The sequence below is a fragment of the Macaca fascicularis genome, chromosome 18 (genome assembly GCF_037993035.2).
Source record: "Macaca fascicularis isolate 582-1 chromosome 18, T2T-MFA8v1.1".
NCBI classification, from domain to species: Eukaryota; Metazoa; Chordata; class Mammalia; order Primates; family Cercopithecidae; genus Macaca; species Macaca fascicularis.
The window spans coordinates 36778539-36795302 of NC_088392.1; the positions used below are offsets into that span (position 1 = coordinate 36778539).

Here is a 16764-nt window from a genome sequence, read left to right on the forward strand (position 1 = left end):
GAATTTTTTTTAAAAAGGTTAAAACGTTACAATGGTCAAATTATTTGAGTGTGTGTGACCTACTGAGAGGCATATTTCACTGTCCATATTCACAGAGTTTCCCAAATGCCTTTGGGGCCACACAATTTTATCTTCCCCTCATGGTAGACGACTTGGTTGGTCATATGAATTATCCAACCTGCGATGCTTCTTAGAGTCTAAAAAAACACTCCACAAATATTTTAGGACACTGGGTGTGATTAAAACTATCCTGAGTAAACTAGAATTTATGCTCATGCAGTGATGTCTACGGCTTTCCTTTAACAGGGCCATTTCTCTAAACAATTATTTAGGAACCTCAACACCAAATTTATGGCGCTGAATCTAAAGAATAACTGAGACATAGAGAAATTAAATTATGGACTGCCGACATCTACGCTGGCAAGGAAAACAATACCAGTTTTCACAACTTAATAACTGTCTTCCTCAAAATAACCAGTAGTTGCTTTTAATTTGTACGCTTTCTGAATGCAAAAGCCTTTTTTTCCTCATTGTATACTCCTTGGTTTTCTTTATTAAATTCCTGCCTCCATGGAATATCAAACACATTTCCAAATGGAAATGAAAGGGCACTGCAGGCTACTGTGGTGTATTCTCTTTGATTTCTTCCCAGGCATAAGAGTTACAAATTAATTTAACTTCAGAGAGCTGGTTTGCTCTGTCTGCATCCTCAATTTCAAGCTAACCTACTGTTCACCTGCTGGCTGCTTCGCCATCCCCCATCTAGCTCTGTTTTAGAAAATTCAGCAGGTACTGTGAGCCTTCAAACACCAGTAGGTACTCTAATATGTGCTCTGAGTGAAAAATTCCATGAAACTCCTTCTAACTCTGTGTTTAGAATATTCTTTATTGAAAAGCCAGCCAAATCCAAACTGATCACAGGAATCAGAATTTATTTAATAAAAAAATGAAAACCTCCATCTGGCTGTAAGCCAAGAAGCTTTGAACATGGAGGGAGAAAGGAGTCATTTCTCTGGAGCTATTATTCACCACTCTAGGATTCTATTATTTTCCTTCCTCATTTACACCAATTCAGTACTAAAAATGAAATTCCCTCTCTGTAAATATCCCTACATCTGTTCATATTTCCTCTTTCTTTCTCCATGTACACATACATATTGCTATTTCTAGTTAGAGTCTGGCGGAAGAAAGGAGAGCATCTATTCTTATCACTGGCGTATGGCTTCTACCCCTTGTGTCTCACAGCAAATTTTGAGTCTATCAGATTCATTTTGTAGCAAGTCTGAAGGAAGTGATTTTTTTTTTTATTTTTAGATTTTTTTTTTTAATTTTGCAGCTGACAGTAGAATCCCAGAAAACAAATGTTGCCATTATGATGTGTCAAAGTTAGTTTGGAGAATCCAAAAATCTTCATAATGTATAGATATATGCATAAAGCAGCATGAAAAACTTTCCAGAAAAGCAATGGGTTTGTGATTTTGACTCTTGTTGTTTGGTCATGAACCAAAGCATTTGGATTATTTCCCATTTTGCCAGTGTTGAATCAATAAAAGTGTGCCCATAATTTATGACTAAATTTATCTTTTTTTTATGTTCCAGGAATAAATTGATGGCAAATGAGGCCAGAAAAGGAAGCAAGCTCTACAGGTCTTTTCACTATTTTTTTTTGTGACTTTTTCTTCATGGGTTACAAGTTTGGCTTCTACACACCCTCAGGGAGGCTTTCTTGTTCATGTGAGAGTCACGGATGATTGCCTCACCCTTAAGATGACCCATCTAGGGCTGTTAAATGTCACATTCATAAGTAAATGCAGAAATGACCATATTTTGTCCTCATTAGACTCTTGGGGGAAAAAAATAAAAAAGGTTCTCTCCTTTCCAAGACATATTCATTCCTCTACGTGGAGGATAATCTCAAATACATTGTTTTTGCTTTTGAACTTACGGGAAATAGTAACTTACCAGGAAATAGTAGCTAAGAGAATATAATATAACCCATATCTAACATCACTCAAGGTCAATAATAAAAATAGAAAAAAAAACTGGTAGATTTGCTGAGGGGGAGATCACAATTTTAGAATGACAGACATGACTAGAAAAATGTAATCAGTCCCCAAGTTTTTAAATGTTCAGCTTGGAATCCTAAGCCTTGCTGATATCCACCCAAAGAGCACTGGGAAAGAAAGAATTATGTTTCAATTCAGAATCAAACAGAAATGGTCTATGTATCCACAGTAAGTCAGTTTAGGCTTATCAACATATGAGGCTTTGTTACATCTGAAAGGAATGTCACCAGCTCCATGTGAAAGACTGGTTACCTTGATTATCGCACAATGGTTAACTGACCTGATCTGCTATAACTAAATCCACTACAACACGGTTGTCAGCTTACTCCTGTGCTCTGCCTAGAGTAAGGAGTAGCAGGCTCAAGTTATCATCCGGTGTGGAGAGGGTCTCAGAATGACGTGGAACTTAGTTGTACACAATAAAAGGTATCCTGTCTTCTTTTGGTGTGATTTGTGTGACAGCATAAACTGACTTAAAATTATTTTTTATTAATTATTGTGTTATAGGATGGCCTTGTGGCTTTTAAGGATTAGATTTCATCTTGCAGACCCAAATTGTTCAACTCTAGGATTGTAAAGGCAGAGTTGAGGGTGAATGTGGAATGAAATAATAAATTAGATCCTTTGTAGTGAAAAGATTTGAAAAGGCTGATTCCTTCTCTTAACAGATAAGGAAACTAACGGTTTGAGAGGATTAGAATTGTTCACCAGTAATGAAGATCAAATACTATCAAGCTTATTTATCTCCTGACTCCTATTTCTAAACCAGTTCCTCTTGTACCACATCATACAGCAAAGGAAAATAATGCTACTGGAGAGGTAAAGAAACGTAAAATCATGTAGCAATAAGTTACTAGAGAGGAAGAAGGTTCAGGAAACTCTGACATCTCTTAGATGTGAAAATAAAATGCAGAAATGTACCAGGACTACAGATAAATAGCCTAAAGCATGTGTAATGAACTACCAGTAGACAAATTAATACTTATGAGACCCAGAATCCAAAGTCAGGTAATTTATTACCAGAGAAATAATCTTGACATGAAAATCGATTTATTTAAAACTGGAAACTCTAAAATGCTAAGCTACTGAGGACTTTGAAGTTCCAGGCACTGTACTTGCCTTGTCAAACTCAAGCCTCACAACCACCCTATGAAATATGTGATATTACTTGCTACATTTTATAAGATAAATAAATAAAGATTCAGATTAAGTAACATGCCCTAAATTGTACAATTACCAGGTGGTGAAACAAAGATTTGTACTTAATCTGTGTCAGACCCCATGATACTAACCACTTACTATAACAGTAGTTCAAGTCGGGAATTTTTAATATTTATTAATTGTTCAATGTTAAGTCAATGTGAGCAGAATCCATGGAAAATGGATTGTGAGTGTCCATATGCAGACCTTTTCATGCCATCTGAATTAAATCTGATATATCTAGAAAACATGGACTTCACCTGGCTTACATACAATATGATCATATACTTCATTTTTTTTTTTTTCTGGTATATATGAGAGGAGCACAAGAAAGCATTTTATCCATCTTAAATTATGAAAGGCTAAGTGCACCCTTTTTATACCCTGGTATAGGAGAAAGTTTTATTCAAACTAGATTCTTATAAAGAAAACACACTATGTGAAAATCCTACAATGCACAAAAAACGTTAAATATGAGACAAAAATATCAGGTAATGCATTAACCTAATGGGCTGTTCACTTCCTTTTGTTTTTTGGGTGTATGTTTATGTCAGTATATTCATTGCTCAAAAACCTTCAGTGATGCCCAATCATCAACAAAGTTAATTGAATCAATTCTAAATTCCTAGGCATGAGGTTCCAGGATCTCCATAAGTGAGCTCAACTTCTCATTCTGGTTTTATCATCTACTGGAATCACTGTACAGACAGTTCTTCCCTTATGATCTATAAGATAATAATCTATAAAAATCTTCTGAATTTCCCAACTAGCTCCTTGTCTATGTTCATTTGGAACTAGATTTGAGTACCTGAATTTGCCCTTATCTGCCTTATGTTAGTCATAGGGCTACATGAATTAACCATCTGGCTTGATGCTAAATTTTAAAAGTGAAGAAAGTGTCCTCTTTGTTATACAGATCATTATTCCATAGAAATGGGATCTATTTTCTGTAACTACAACCTATTTTATAGAAAATAGATTAGTTTTGAAATATAAGTAATATTTAGCAAAACTAAAAAGTTTAATGTACCATTGAGGAATAAATTCTTAGTGATGAAGAAAAATCTAAAACTATTTGTTTTCCTTTCAGACAGGATTTTCCTTTCAAATAAGATGGATTTTAGAATGGTTTCTGCTAATATTTATTTCAATAAAAATAGAGAAAAATCATATATATTTTAGTCCAACTTATTTCTTTAAAAGCCAATGTCTCTATTTAGATAAATATTTAGTTCAGGTCTATACAGGGCTCAGAGTCATCTAATTGTAGTTAAACAAACAATAGATTGAATTACCAATTGATCAATTCAATTAGGCCATTAAGCAAACTAAAATAAGAATTCCATTGTATAGGCCAGTAATTGTAGTCAATCTAGTGCCCAAAGCAGATTTATAATTCTGCAATTCAATCTCCTGCTTGGCATTCAGACATGATGTGACATGAACAAAGTGAACTTGACAACCACAATGGCTGCTTCCATTCATCACATGTTCGCCATTACACACAATCAGATATTGTAAAACATCTCAACTCTGACTTAGTGTTTTGTTATTGATATTTTAAAAAATGCTTTAGAACAATGTATTACTGATTCTGTTACACATGTATAATTTCCAAAAGCCAAAATTTAATTTGTCTTAAAACATTAACCAACAAATGAAACTAGGTACTAATTTTCATACCTTTAATGACATAATTATTTTAATCTGGAAGAGATAAAACTTTATGGGAAAATATCTTCTAAAAAAATCTGTTTTAAACACAATAACACTACTCTCCTACTTCCGGTCTCAATGAAAAGTTCTACTAACCAGCTTTTTTATCAGAGCCTGGATTCTATCCCCTCACCCATAAGCCGCTTGTGATATGTTTCCAGGACCAAATCAAACATCATTTCTGGATCTTTCCATCTCATCCTCCTTACCATTTAATTCCCTTCCTTCCAGCTTCTTCCCCTTTATTGCTTCCTGCCTATGAGCCAGTCAGAAGGTATACAGTTCGCCTGAAAAGGTTTTGATCTCTATTTTCTTTATGCTTTGTGCATGGTGCTCTTTTCCCATGGTGTATACTTCTCTTTACCTAGCTAGTACTTGTTGATATGGCTCTTTTGAGGGTAGTGGTGGCTCTGTGTTTTCTTCTTTCACAACACAGCCTACTTGCTTTGTCTATTTCCCCCATTGGACTATAAGCTTTTGTAGGGCATGGTATTCCAACATTTCATTCCTAGCAACCAGCAGGATGCCAGGTATATAAGATTCATTCAAAAGTTAATTGAATAAAGTATTTATTTAATGAATAAAGTGAAACTGGTTGCTGAAAGATAGCACTTTAAAACTACTGTTTGTTAAACTCTGAATTTAATAGACCTCAGTTACTTCGTGATAAAAGACACCTTCTATATAAAAGAGGCAACCTGAAATAAGTTTCACACAGACTTGAGTAAGTATATTAAATTAAATATTATTTAGAATTATATAACTATAACCACATACACATAAATTCAAACACTTCTTATGAACTATGGTAAAAATGAATGTTGGGGAAAGTTGCCAAATTTCTCATTAACAGCTATGTCTCAAACTAAAGCAAGATATAAATTACTTCATCAGTCAACATGGTAATTTAGTGACTCCAGAAAAAAACAAACCTTTCAAAAGTTCTAACCATTCTGGTACCATGTTTAATAGTTCTAAGTCAAGCTAATATGATGTTTGTATAGGTGCGTGTATGTATTAACATGTATACACACATATACACACATATGTATTATATCTGTAATTTATTACTGCCTCACATCGGTACTTAGAGAGAGTGGAAATTGATTCAGAAACGATTAGCATGATTTTTAAAATGAGAGAACCCTAAGTGGCAACTAAGAGAAGCAGAGATTTGCCATTCATTCATTCACTCACTCATTCATGCTCTCAATCTCGTACTTACTGTGCATCTGTGAATTTGACCTCTACACCAACTTGTAAACTTGAGGATGTGTTAAACGCATTCTCCTTTAGCAAGTTCTTTATTTGACAGCTAGCCTACGAGACAGGCTTAGCCAAGTATAACAATAACTTGTGTGTGTGCACGCATGCATGTGTGCACACGTTCATGTACTATCTTAGCTCATAATTTTTTCTAAAGTTTATATTTGAATTCATAGAATTTAGATAAAAATCTTCATTTGATGTGATGCATTTACAAAAATATCAGTTTCAATTCGGCTAAGAAATGCTCACACATCTCAAAAGTACAACATAGTCTCTATTTTAGGCAAATTAACAAAGCAAAATTTGGCTTTAAATAAATCTCCATGGTTTACAATGCAAATGGCTGTTGCAAGGCGAACAAAGAAAGGTAAATGGGGATTTATTATGTCTCTGTGTCTTTTAAAACTTTGCATTTCTAATTTAATATTTCATTAGTTCAACTTGATTCCTTAATACCACTGGAAAACAGACTTTCCTGTCATATTCAGATAAACATATTCTTGCCAATTTTCTATGCAGCTTACCTTGGCTTCCTATCTGGTATACTCAACAGATGCATTATTAATAATATGTGAATATAAATATTTAAAACTTTGTGTATGTAATGGATACATAAATAGATGCATGTATGTTTTGGGAATAAATGCTAGTTTTGCTTCTGTCATTGCCTAGCGGATGAAATGTAAGTGTTGCCAATGTTTATTGACACATTTAAGTCAGTATCCCTGTGACTAATGGAGTACAGAATATACAAAAGAGAGGTTTTAGAGATGTCCTCATTAAAGCACCTGGAAACTTCCAATTGAATTGCCAATTTGCTCTTAGAATTACAGGAATGCTACTCTCTGCATAGCTGAAGTACTTGTGATAACTATACATGGTTAACAGCATGGAGACGGAAGCCAACATCCATGCTTTGAGATGTAGTCAGTTCCACTTTCTCAAGTGTGTGCCTTTTTTGTGATTCTCAGAAGAGCATCTAAGTCAGTCTTACAAGTTTGGCTAAAAGAGAAACTAGGCATTACATGAGTATACTACAGTAGAGGTTATTGGAAGAGAAGAGATCTTAGGGAACATCCAATTCAACCCTGACTATTTAGAATCACAAAATGAGGCCAGTATCTTAGAGATTTGCCAGAGAAGAGAAAGTAAAATAAGAGTTGGAGAGAAATGACTTTTTTTTTTTTTTACCATCATATCAATCACACCCTATTATAATTACTTACATGTGTGCATCCACCCAGAACTCTAATGAGCCAGGCTCTGGGACAGTTTTAGTCACTGCCATATTCCTAGTACTTAGCACCATGCTTCTCAGAAATAAGCGTGTGAATGGACAAGTAAACGATTGTTCAGTGTGGGCGCAGCGGCTCATGCCTGTAATCCCAGCAATTTGGGAGGCCTAGGCAGGCAGATTGTTGGAGCCCAGGAGTTTGAGACCAGCTTGGGCAACGGGGTGAAACCTCTTCTTCACAAAAAAATACAAAAAATTAGCCGGGTGTGGTGCCACAAGTCTGTGGTCCCAGCTACTGAGACTGAGGTGGGAGGAGCACCTGAACCTGGGAAGTTGAGGCAGCAGTGAGCTGTGATCACACCATTGCATTCAGCCTGGGCAACAGAGTAAGATCCTGGTCTAAAATACATATATACATACATACATATATGATATCTATATATATATCATATATATGATATATGTCACATATAATATGTGATAATTATATATTCTATATCATGTATATATGATATATACTATATGTATGACATATATCACATATGATATATACCATATATTAAAAATTTTGTGTATGTAATAGATATGTAAATAGATGCATGTATGTGTATCTAGCTAGGAAATTTATTCTAGGGAATAAATGCTAGCTTTGCTTCTGTCATTGCCTGATAGATGAAATGTAAGTGTTGCCAATGGTTATTGATACATTTAAGTCAGTATCCCTGTGACTAATGAAGTACAGAATATACAAAAGAGAATTCTTCACACTTTACCACATTTTCTGTCTGGCACTACAGTATGCTCAGAGGCTAAAAAGTAATGAAGATGTTGCCATTCATCTCTAGAGCTTATTTATTGGTAAACAAAACAGCCCTGTAAAATTAACAAAGTAGGTAAGATCAGCCTAATTTTAATATTGAACTATATATGATTAATATTGAACTATGTATAATATATATCCTATATGTATAGTTCAATATTAACTTAGGGAATGTTCTTAACGTTGCAAGTTTTCACCTTCCTCCTTTGAAATGAATAAAAACTACCTCTTAGACTGTTATCAGAGGAAAATGAAAAAATAAGTGAGAAATGCTTACCAGTGGGGCTTGCACAAAGAAACACTCACTAAATAGTCATAGAACAATTGAATGAATAAACGAGAGATACCTGTTTTTCCAGAAACTTCAAGACATGAAAAAAAAAAAAAAAAAAAAAAAGAACAGCTTTTGGCACAACCTCATTGAATGCTTTGGCAAGCAAGCAAGTAATGATGAAAAGCAAAACACAATGAACAATACAGAACTTATGACCATTACAAATATCTGTTAAAGAAAAAATTGTTTTTCAACTTACTGCAGAGAATATTGTTCTGAAGGCAACAAAGAGCATTGCAATACCTGATAAAATTCTGACTTCTGCTTCATTTCCTGTTCTTGAGCTGGCTGGATTTCGAGCTGAGCATCGGTAAATTCCAATGTCCCCTGGTTGGAGTCGGCTGATCTGCAGTGCTCCAGAGGGTAAGACCACCACTCGGGAGTCGCCTGGGATTGGAGTCAGGTCCTGTTGGTTCTTCTGCCAGTGGATTGTTGGCATGGGCTCCCCAGTGACTTCACACTTGAGTAGCACTGTGTCTCCCATGAAGGCTGTGACAGATTCTGTCTGAGAAAGGAACCTCAGTGGTCCTAGGAGAAAAACAAAGAAGGAAGAGTAAGTCTTCCAAAAAAGGCACAATAATCACCAGTAAAAATAATCACACTTTGTATTCTTTATAGAAAATTATATTTTATAAGCTGTTTTCTCAAACATCATCTCATTTGCTCTTCACACTTTACCACATTTTCTGTCTGGCACCACAGTATGCTCAGAGGCTAAAAAGTAATGAAGACGTTGCCATTCATCTCTAGAAGCTTATTTATTGGTAAATAAAACAGCCCTGTAAAATAAACAAAGTAGATAATAGCAGCCTAATTTTATAGATAAGGAAATTGAGGCTCAGAGAAGTGAAATTCCACATTCGAGTTCAGTTTCTAGATGACAGTCCTACAGAGAGAAACTTCTTCTTCTGAATCCTGGTCCTATGGACAGAATTCCTGTTACCCTACTTTGGACAAAGGGTTATGAAGTCATGAAGATTCATGAAGGACTGGTCATATGGCATACCTGCAGCAGCTTCAAGAAAGAGGGATGACAGGAACCACCAATTATAGTAACAAAGGACTGTCTTTTAGGGTTTACTGCTTACGGTAAATGTTCATCCACATTTGCCAGCTATGGCTGTGGTGTAGTGAAAAAGATTTAAAAGCTGGAATTAGAATAGCTTGTGTTTCTAGACTAGTTGAGCCACCTATTCTATATGAATACTCTGGAAACTTGTTTCTTTGGACCATGAAATGGGATAACATCTAATTCACATGGTCACTTCAATATTCATATGAAGTAACATGTGAAAATAATGCATTCATATGAATGAAGTAAATATAAGGAAAAAATAAAAGAAACTGGCCATTACCGAATATAAGCATAGTGAGAAATAAGCCTTCTCTGCCATGACATTGTACATGAGAGACGTAGATGTTTTCACCTTGCCATCTTGCACTCCCTTTTATGTATAAGTGGTTATTTGTGATCCTAAATTTTGACCGTGAAATTCTTGTGTTTTTTTTTAATGATTACAAAGAAATCTATTGGTATCAATTATGCCATCATTGAAAGATCACTGGCAAGTTTATTTTTTAGAGAAAATTCAACTAAATTTTAATTATTATTAATGTTTGCTATTCATCCCAGTTAAATTCTGATATTTCTATATTCATTTGAGTCATTCCAGAATTGTTTTAATTGTATGGACATGTAACAATAAACTTTGATCCATTCATCAGTCTGGGGTTCATGTCAAGTTTTACTAATCATATTTTATGTTACTGTGATTTTTATTTTATAAATTTAAGTCAACATTCCCCAGGTCCAGGTTTAAATTTTGTCAAGAAAGCTTGATTGTCTCATTAATCTTTAGTAAACAAAATTCTACTGTGTTCAGTTTTAATTACCCTTAGTTTGAATTTGCGTCTATTAATTTTCATGATCTTAATTTTCCTCACAACCTGATAAAAATTTTGCTGTGACCGAAAGGGTAAACATAAAATGACCTGAGTCAAATCATAATTTAATATGAGAGATAATAAGCAATGCTATAGAGATGCTATTTCACTTTCCTTCCCTAAGTGAAGGTGAAATTTTACATCTCTTTTAGGGATTAGAGTTTTTGGACCACAAAATAACTGAATCTATGAAATATAAAACTAGATCAAAATTATATGTGGGTTAGGTACAAGCTGCTGAAGGATATCACTCATTATAGCTATATCCACAGAAATAGACCTGCAATTCTAGAGCTGCAATATTAAGATTGTTCTTTGTGAGAATTATTAATGATATACCATGCAAAAACCTTAATATTGATGCAAATATTAATTTCTCCCTCACATATATATTCTAAAATTACTCAGCTGATTCTTAAACTAAGGCTCTGAAATCTGGATCCACGGGGATACCTGAATAAACACTACAGTTTACCTACAGGGGGCGCCAGCCACTTGCCTAATTTTATTCTTTTTCAGTTACAAGAACTAATCTGTGTCTGTGCTGCATCTACCACTGCGTGAAGAACAAAAGGAATTAGTTAACAAGTACCCAGGCTTACTGCTCAAAATCCAGTTTTCAGACTGTCTGCATTATATAGTCTTGTTAGTCTATTCCAAAGAAGTATGTTAATCTACTACAGATTGGCTCAGGTATGGCTTTAAGGCATGTACTTAAACAGAGCATGATCTGTATCTACCACACAAACCAAAGCTGCAATGAGTAGTGATAGATGTGAGGCTTATGTAGGGCAATGAGTTTCAAACAAATTTTATTTTTATTTAATAGTTTTCTTCTTGGTTGTAATCCCTAGTATTTTATTTTGCAGTTAAGGAAATGTAGTCAGGAATAATTTTCCAATACACACAAGTTATATATTTAATACATGTAGGTGAGAATAAAATTTTAAGTTGATTTTAACAATCTGGACATTTATATATTCAGATTTATGGCTCTTTTGAAGTTACACACATTGGATAAATTTAAAGCATTTAAACCATTTATTCATGGTGGTTCACACCTGTAATCCCAGCATTTTGGGAGGCAAAAGCGGGAGAATCACTTGAGCCCAGGAGTTTGAGACCAGCCTGGGCAACATGATGAAATGCTATCTCTACAAGCAATTTTTAAAAATTAACCAGGTGTGGTGGCACACACCTGTGGTTCCAGCTACTCAGGAGGCTGAGGTGGGAGGATCGTTTGAGCCCAGAGGCAAAAGTTGCAGTAAAGCTAAGACTGTGCCACTGCACTGTAGCCTGGGCAAGAGAGTGAGAACCTGTCTCAAGAAATACTAAAATAGAAAATAAAACATCCATTTTACAACCGAATGTCTATTGCATTCAAAAATGTATTTCCAAGTAGGTTTCAGAGCCTGGAATATGTAAAATGAAATAGTAATTCAAACCGATACTCAACAATTGGTTTCCTATGCAAACTTCATCTACCTGGAAGAATGTAATACAAAGGCTGGGATTGCATATTAATATAATTAGACTTAATAGAATTGGCTAATAGAATTGCATGTACTCTGTGATGATTTCAGATCTTAACAAGCCAGGGTCAGAACTGCATCTTGTTTAAAAGTTAACAATGCAATGTTTGAAAATTTCACATAGTTGATTATTTGTCATAGTGAGAAATTACAAACATGATGCAGTCTTTTCTTTCTGTCTCTAAATGGGAAACTCTACACATTCAAAAGCAATTCTAAGTTTATAAGGCTCTATAAGGCTTGACTTAGCACTCCCAATATTGTGCTAAATTTTAGCACTTACATCTCATGGTGGTGTAACAGTCTTAAAAGAAGAAGAAGTTACAGGCTATCAACTTAGTACTATAGTTTCAAGGCGCGTGTATGAATATCTAGTAATGGACAATAAACTCACTATAACTCATATGTATGAAATACTGTATTTTCATAAAAGTCATTTAATGTTCTCATGCAATACAAACGATTCCCAAGCTTCATCCAGAGAAAGATACAGGAATAATTTTGACTAGATCCTTGTGAAAAATAGTTACCTGCTCAACAACAGCCTGTTCATGGAAAAAGCCTGGTGCAGACTCATTAGGCCACATCTGATCCATTGTAAACATAGCAGCAATGGTCTTCCTACCTCTATGTTTTTCTCACTCAAATGCATTCCAAACATAGTCAAAACATCAGTGCTTCTACATCACTAAAGTTTTTGCTTCACTCTGGAAATCCTGAAGTTCCCAACATGTGCTGGCATTGTCTTTTGCCACAAAATCAGACAAATGGTTTTTTGTTTAATATGTGCACATGTATCTAGCACAATGTACCTTCAGGCTCCTTTTCCACAACTTCTGCAAAACAATTCTCAGATCGATTGAATTTGGAGATATCCTAAACATGGTTTCCTCTTGGCTGTATTTCTCATGGAACTTCCTCTAAAAAGGAACATCCTCTTTCCTAACATCTACCTATCAAATCTCTAGTCATGCTTTAGGCACTCAGTCAAAAATCTCTCCCTTTTTCCTAGTCTTAGTTACTGGAAATCATCACTCCACCTTTAAAATTTTTATAGTACTCACAATTTGCAGATACTATAAAAAGTTAAGTGTATAAATAAAAGCTTGAAAAGTATTTCTACATTTGTGTGGATGTTTTCTGTATTTTATTTCTGGGAAGTATATCAAATATTTACTGAAAGAAAAAAATATACAAATACTGGCTGAGGTGCTATGTGACTCTAAAGGCTTAAATGGAGTATTGCAGACATACAAATTTTGAAAGTTGGATTTGAGCTTTGGCTCTGTCACTTTCCAACATACTCTGTAGCAGTTTGGAATAATGAGATTACCTAGAGTCACTTCTCTGCTTCATTATTTAACAAGCTAGATGACTTTGGGAACAGATTCAGTTTTATCATTTATGCCATTTTAAGCACATTTATAAATGACCTTATTTAATCTTCGCAATGGCTCTTTAAGGAAGTATTATTATCTCCACTTTCTAGATGGAACTGGTACCAAACTATTTCAAATGTTTATATGGTTGTTATTTTTTCTTTTCTTTTTGTTTTTTGAGCACGAGTCTTACTCTGTTGCCCAGGATGGAGCACGGTGGCACAATCTCAGCTCACAGAAACCTGTCTCTCGGTTCAAGCAATTCTCCTGCCTCAGTATCCCAAGTAGCTAGGACCACAGGCACATGCCACCATGCCCAGCTAATTTTTGTATTTTCAGTAGAGGCAAGGTTTCACCATATTGGCCAGGCTGGTCTCAAACTCCTGACTTCAAATGATCCACCCACCTTGACATCCCAAAGTGCCAGGATCACAGGCGTGAGCCACTGTACTCAGCTCATGATCGTTATTTTTAAAGGTTTAGTACTGAATTATTATACTTCTTAAAATACCTTATTTCCCTGACATAAACAAAACTATTTCAAAAAGACTTTCTTTTATATATCAATACTCTTTACTCCTCAACCCTCAAGTAGCAGTACTGTACTGAGTACACTTTTTTGTTTAGTAAGTACTTTCTGCCTTACGTTGAATTCCCATAGACAGATTCCAGCCTGAAGTACTTTACTATTAAAAATAGCACACAAACTATTTTTGGTGATTTCGAAGGGCTTACATTGTTAGCCTAGGAAAAGGTTGTTTTCAAGAATGAATTTCAAAGTTCCTACCTTCACACCTAGCCTGGCCCAAGATGCTCCGGCAGTTTTAAATACAGAACACATGGTTTGCTGGAAGTGTCCCACACAAGCCAACTTCCAGATTTCCATATTATCTGCATCTCCATACATTAACAAAGATCAGAACTTATTAGTGAGAAACTATAAAAAGGAAAGAACATTTTGGTTTACATATGGAAAAGTCAGACACATATGGAAGCTCTGTTTAATCTCCTTAGAAATGATAAAGACCGTTTTAATTCAAATTTTATAAGTGATTAATACACAGTGAAAGTGCCTGGGCTTCAGCATCAAAAATTTTCATGTCAACAGTTCTAACTATAGTTATATAGTAAGCATGGAGTGCTATTAGCAAGAGCTATAGAGTCATTATGAGACTGCCATAGAGAAATGGGTCTTACCTTGTTATTTTGAGTCCTGAAAAGGATCTTCCATTGTTCCGTAATACTAATGTTAACACTAAAAGGATTCATCAGGAGTCTACTTATGTGTTACTTTGTTAAGTGTTGCTCAATGCCTGTTAAACAGCCATAACCCCAATTTGTTCCTAGAACATTTATTAACTATCCATGCAAGGAAGAGTAAAGGTTTTACTCTATTTGCAGCTCTTCAGTAACAGACAGTTTGAATACCTGAGACTTAATAGTCCAATGCAGTATCAGAATTCTCACTTCCTCATAGCAGCTTTTCCCAAGTCTGGATAGAACCAGTTGTCCTACAGGTTTTATGTCCAGCACTTACTTCAATCGTAATTAATTAACTGTGGAATTTATTTGATAGCCATCATCTAGACTAATCTGTAAATTCCACAAATCAAAGCCGAGTCTTTTTTTTTTTTTTTTTTTTTTGAGAGAGTCTTTCTCTGTCGCCCAGGCTGGAGTGCAGTGGCGCGATCTCGGCTCACTGCAAGCTTTGCCTCCCGGGTTCACACACTGCCTCAGCCTCCCCAGTAGCTGGGACTACAGGCACCCACCACCACGCCTGGCTAATTTTTTGTTTTCAGTAGAGACGGGGTTTCACCATATTAGCTAAGATGGTCTAGATCTCCTGACCCTATTTATCCTCGGCCTCCCAAAGTGCTGGATTACAGGCGTGAGCCACCGTGCCAGGCCAGAGCCGAGTCTATTTTATTCTATACTGTAAACACTTAGCATGGTGTGTGGCAAATATTTGGCCATCAAATATATGTTGAATGAAAAATATGTATCATTGTTAAGATAATCAGTTTAAGCAAATATTCCAGACCCTAAACATTGGAAAGTTTAGGAAACACTAGCAATAACTAGGAAAGCATGAAGAGTTAGTTAGAGGAGCTTTGGAGTGGTGGCTTAGGCCTGTAAATCCCAACACTTTGGCAGTTTAAGGTGGGAGGATCACTGAAGGACAGGAGTTTGAGACCAACTTGGTCAAGATAGAGAGAGTCTGTCTCTATAAAAATGTTTTAAGGACGATGGTGGTGGCTCATGCCTGTAATCCCAGAATTTTGGGAGGCTGAGACGGGCAGATCACCTGAGGTCAGGAGTTCGAGACCATACTGACCAACATGGAGAAACCCCGTCTCCACCAAAAATACAAACAATTAGATGGGCATGGTGGTGCATGCCTGTAATCCCAGCTACTTGGGAGGCTGAGGCAGGAGAATCACTTGAACCCAGGAGGTGGAGGTTGCTTTGAGCCGACATTGTGCCATTGCACTCCAGCCTGGGCAACAAGAACGAAACTCTGTCTCAAAAAAAAAAAAAAAAAAAAAATTGTTTTAATTAGCCAGGTCTACAGGTGCACACCTGTAGTCCCAGCTACTCAGGAAGCTGAGGTGGCAGGATCACTTGAGCCCAGGAGTTCGATGCTGCAGTAAGCTATGATCACATATCTGCATTCCAGCCTGGGTGGCAGAGAGACACACTGTCTTTGAAAAATAAATAAATAATAAGAGAAGGGAAAAGCAGTGATTTTTTTCAGGAAAGCAGAAAAGAGCTGAGACTAATAAATCATCTCATCTGAAGAGACTGGGGTCGGGGGGGTGGCAGTGGTGAGGGGTGGACAGGCTATGCGTAAGGCATTTGTGAAAATATTATCTAAGCCACATACAGTTCAGCTGTAAATCAGTAGACATTTTGAATGGGATTTCCTCATCCTCCCTTCACTTCACTATCCTCAGGAACAAAGTTATCAGTGGTCTCAGGGCCAGCCCCCACCCAGCTGGGACAGCCTGGGCAATGGCTGCGGCCATCAATCTCAGACCAATACATATTTCCTCAGAAGCTAGGCACAACCCAAATATTTGCTGTCACCAGGCAGTAGAAATGTTAATAGCAAAAGCAGCAAACATTTTTCATTTGGGCTTTTCCTTTGTGATGCTAAAAAAAAAATGAGGTAAAAAATCACCATGGCAATGAATGGAAAGCTGCTAAATCTATAGGGACATCAAAAGTGTTAGGATCTCAGAATTAAAATAAAGAGAACAATAGTCTCTC

At 36.0% G+C, this 16764-nt stretch overlaps 1 protein-coding gene across 8 annotated transcripts in view; it reads right to left on the minus strand.

Moving 5' to 3' along the window:
- The window catches only part of DCC (DCC netrin 1 receptor), a 1206733-nt gene that overhangs the window by 633986 nt on the left and 555983 nt on the right, over nucleotides 1-16764 (minus strand). For all 8 annotated transcript variants that reach the window (XM_005586668.5, XM_074022755.1, XM_074022754.1 and 5 more), the window contains exon 3: nucleotides 8883-9167. In XM_005586668.5, the coding sequence (XP_005586725.3) occupies nucleotides 8883-9167 (285 nt within the window). The remainder of the gene's footprint in view (nucleotides 1-8882; nucleotides 9168-16764) is intronic.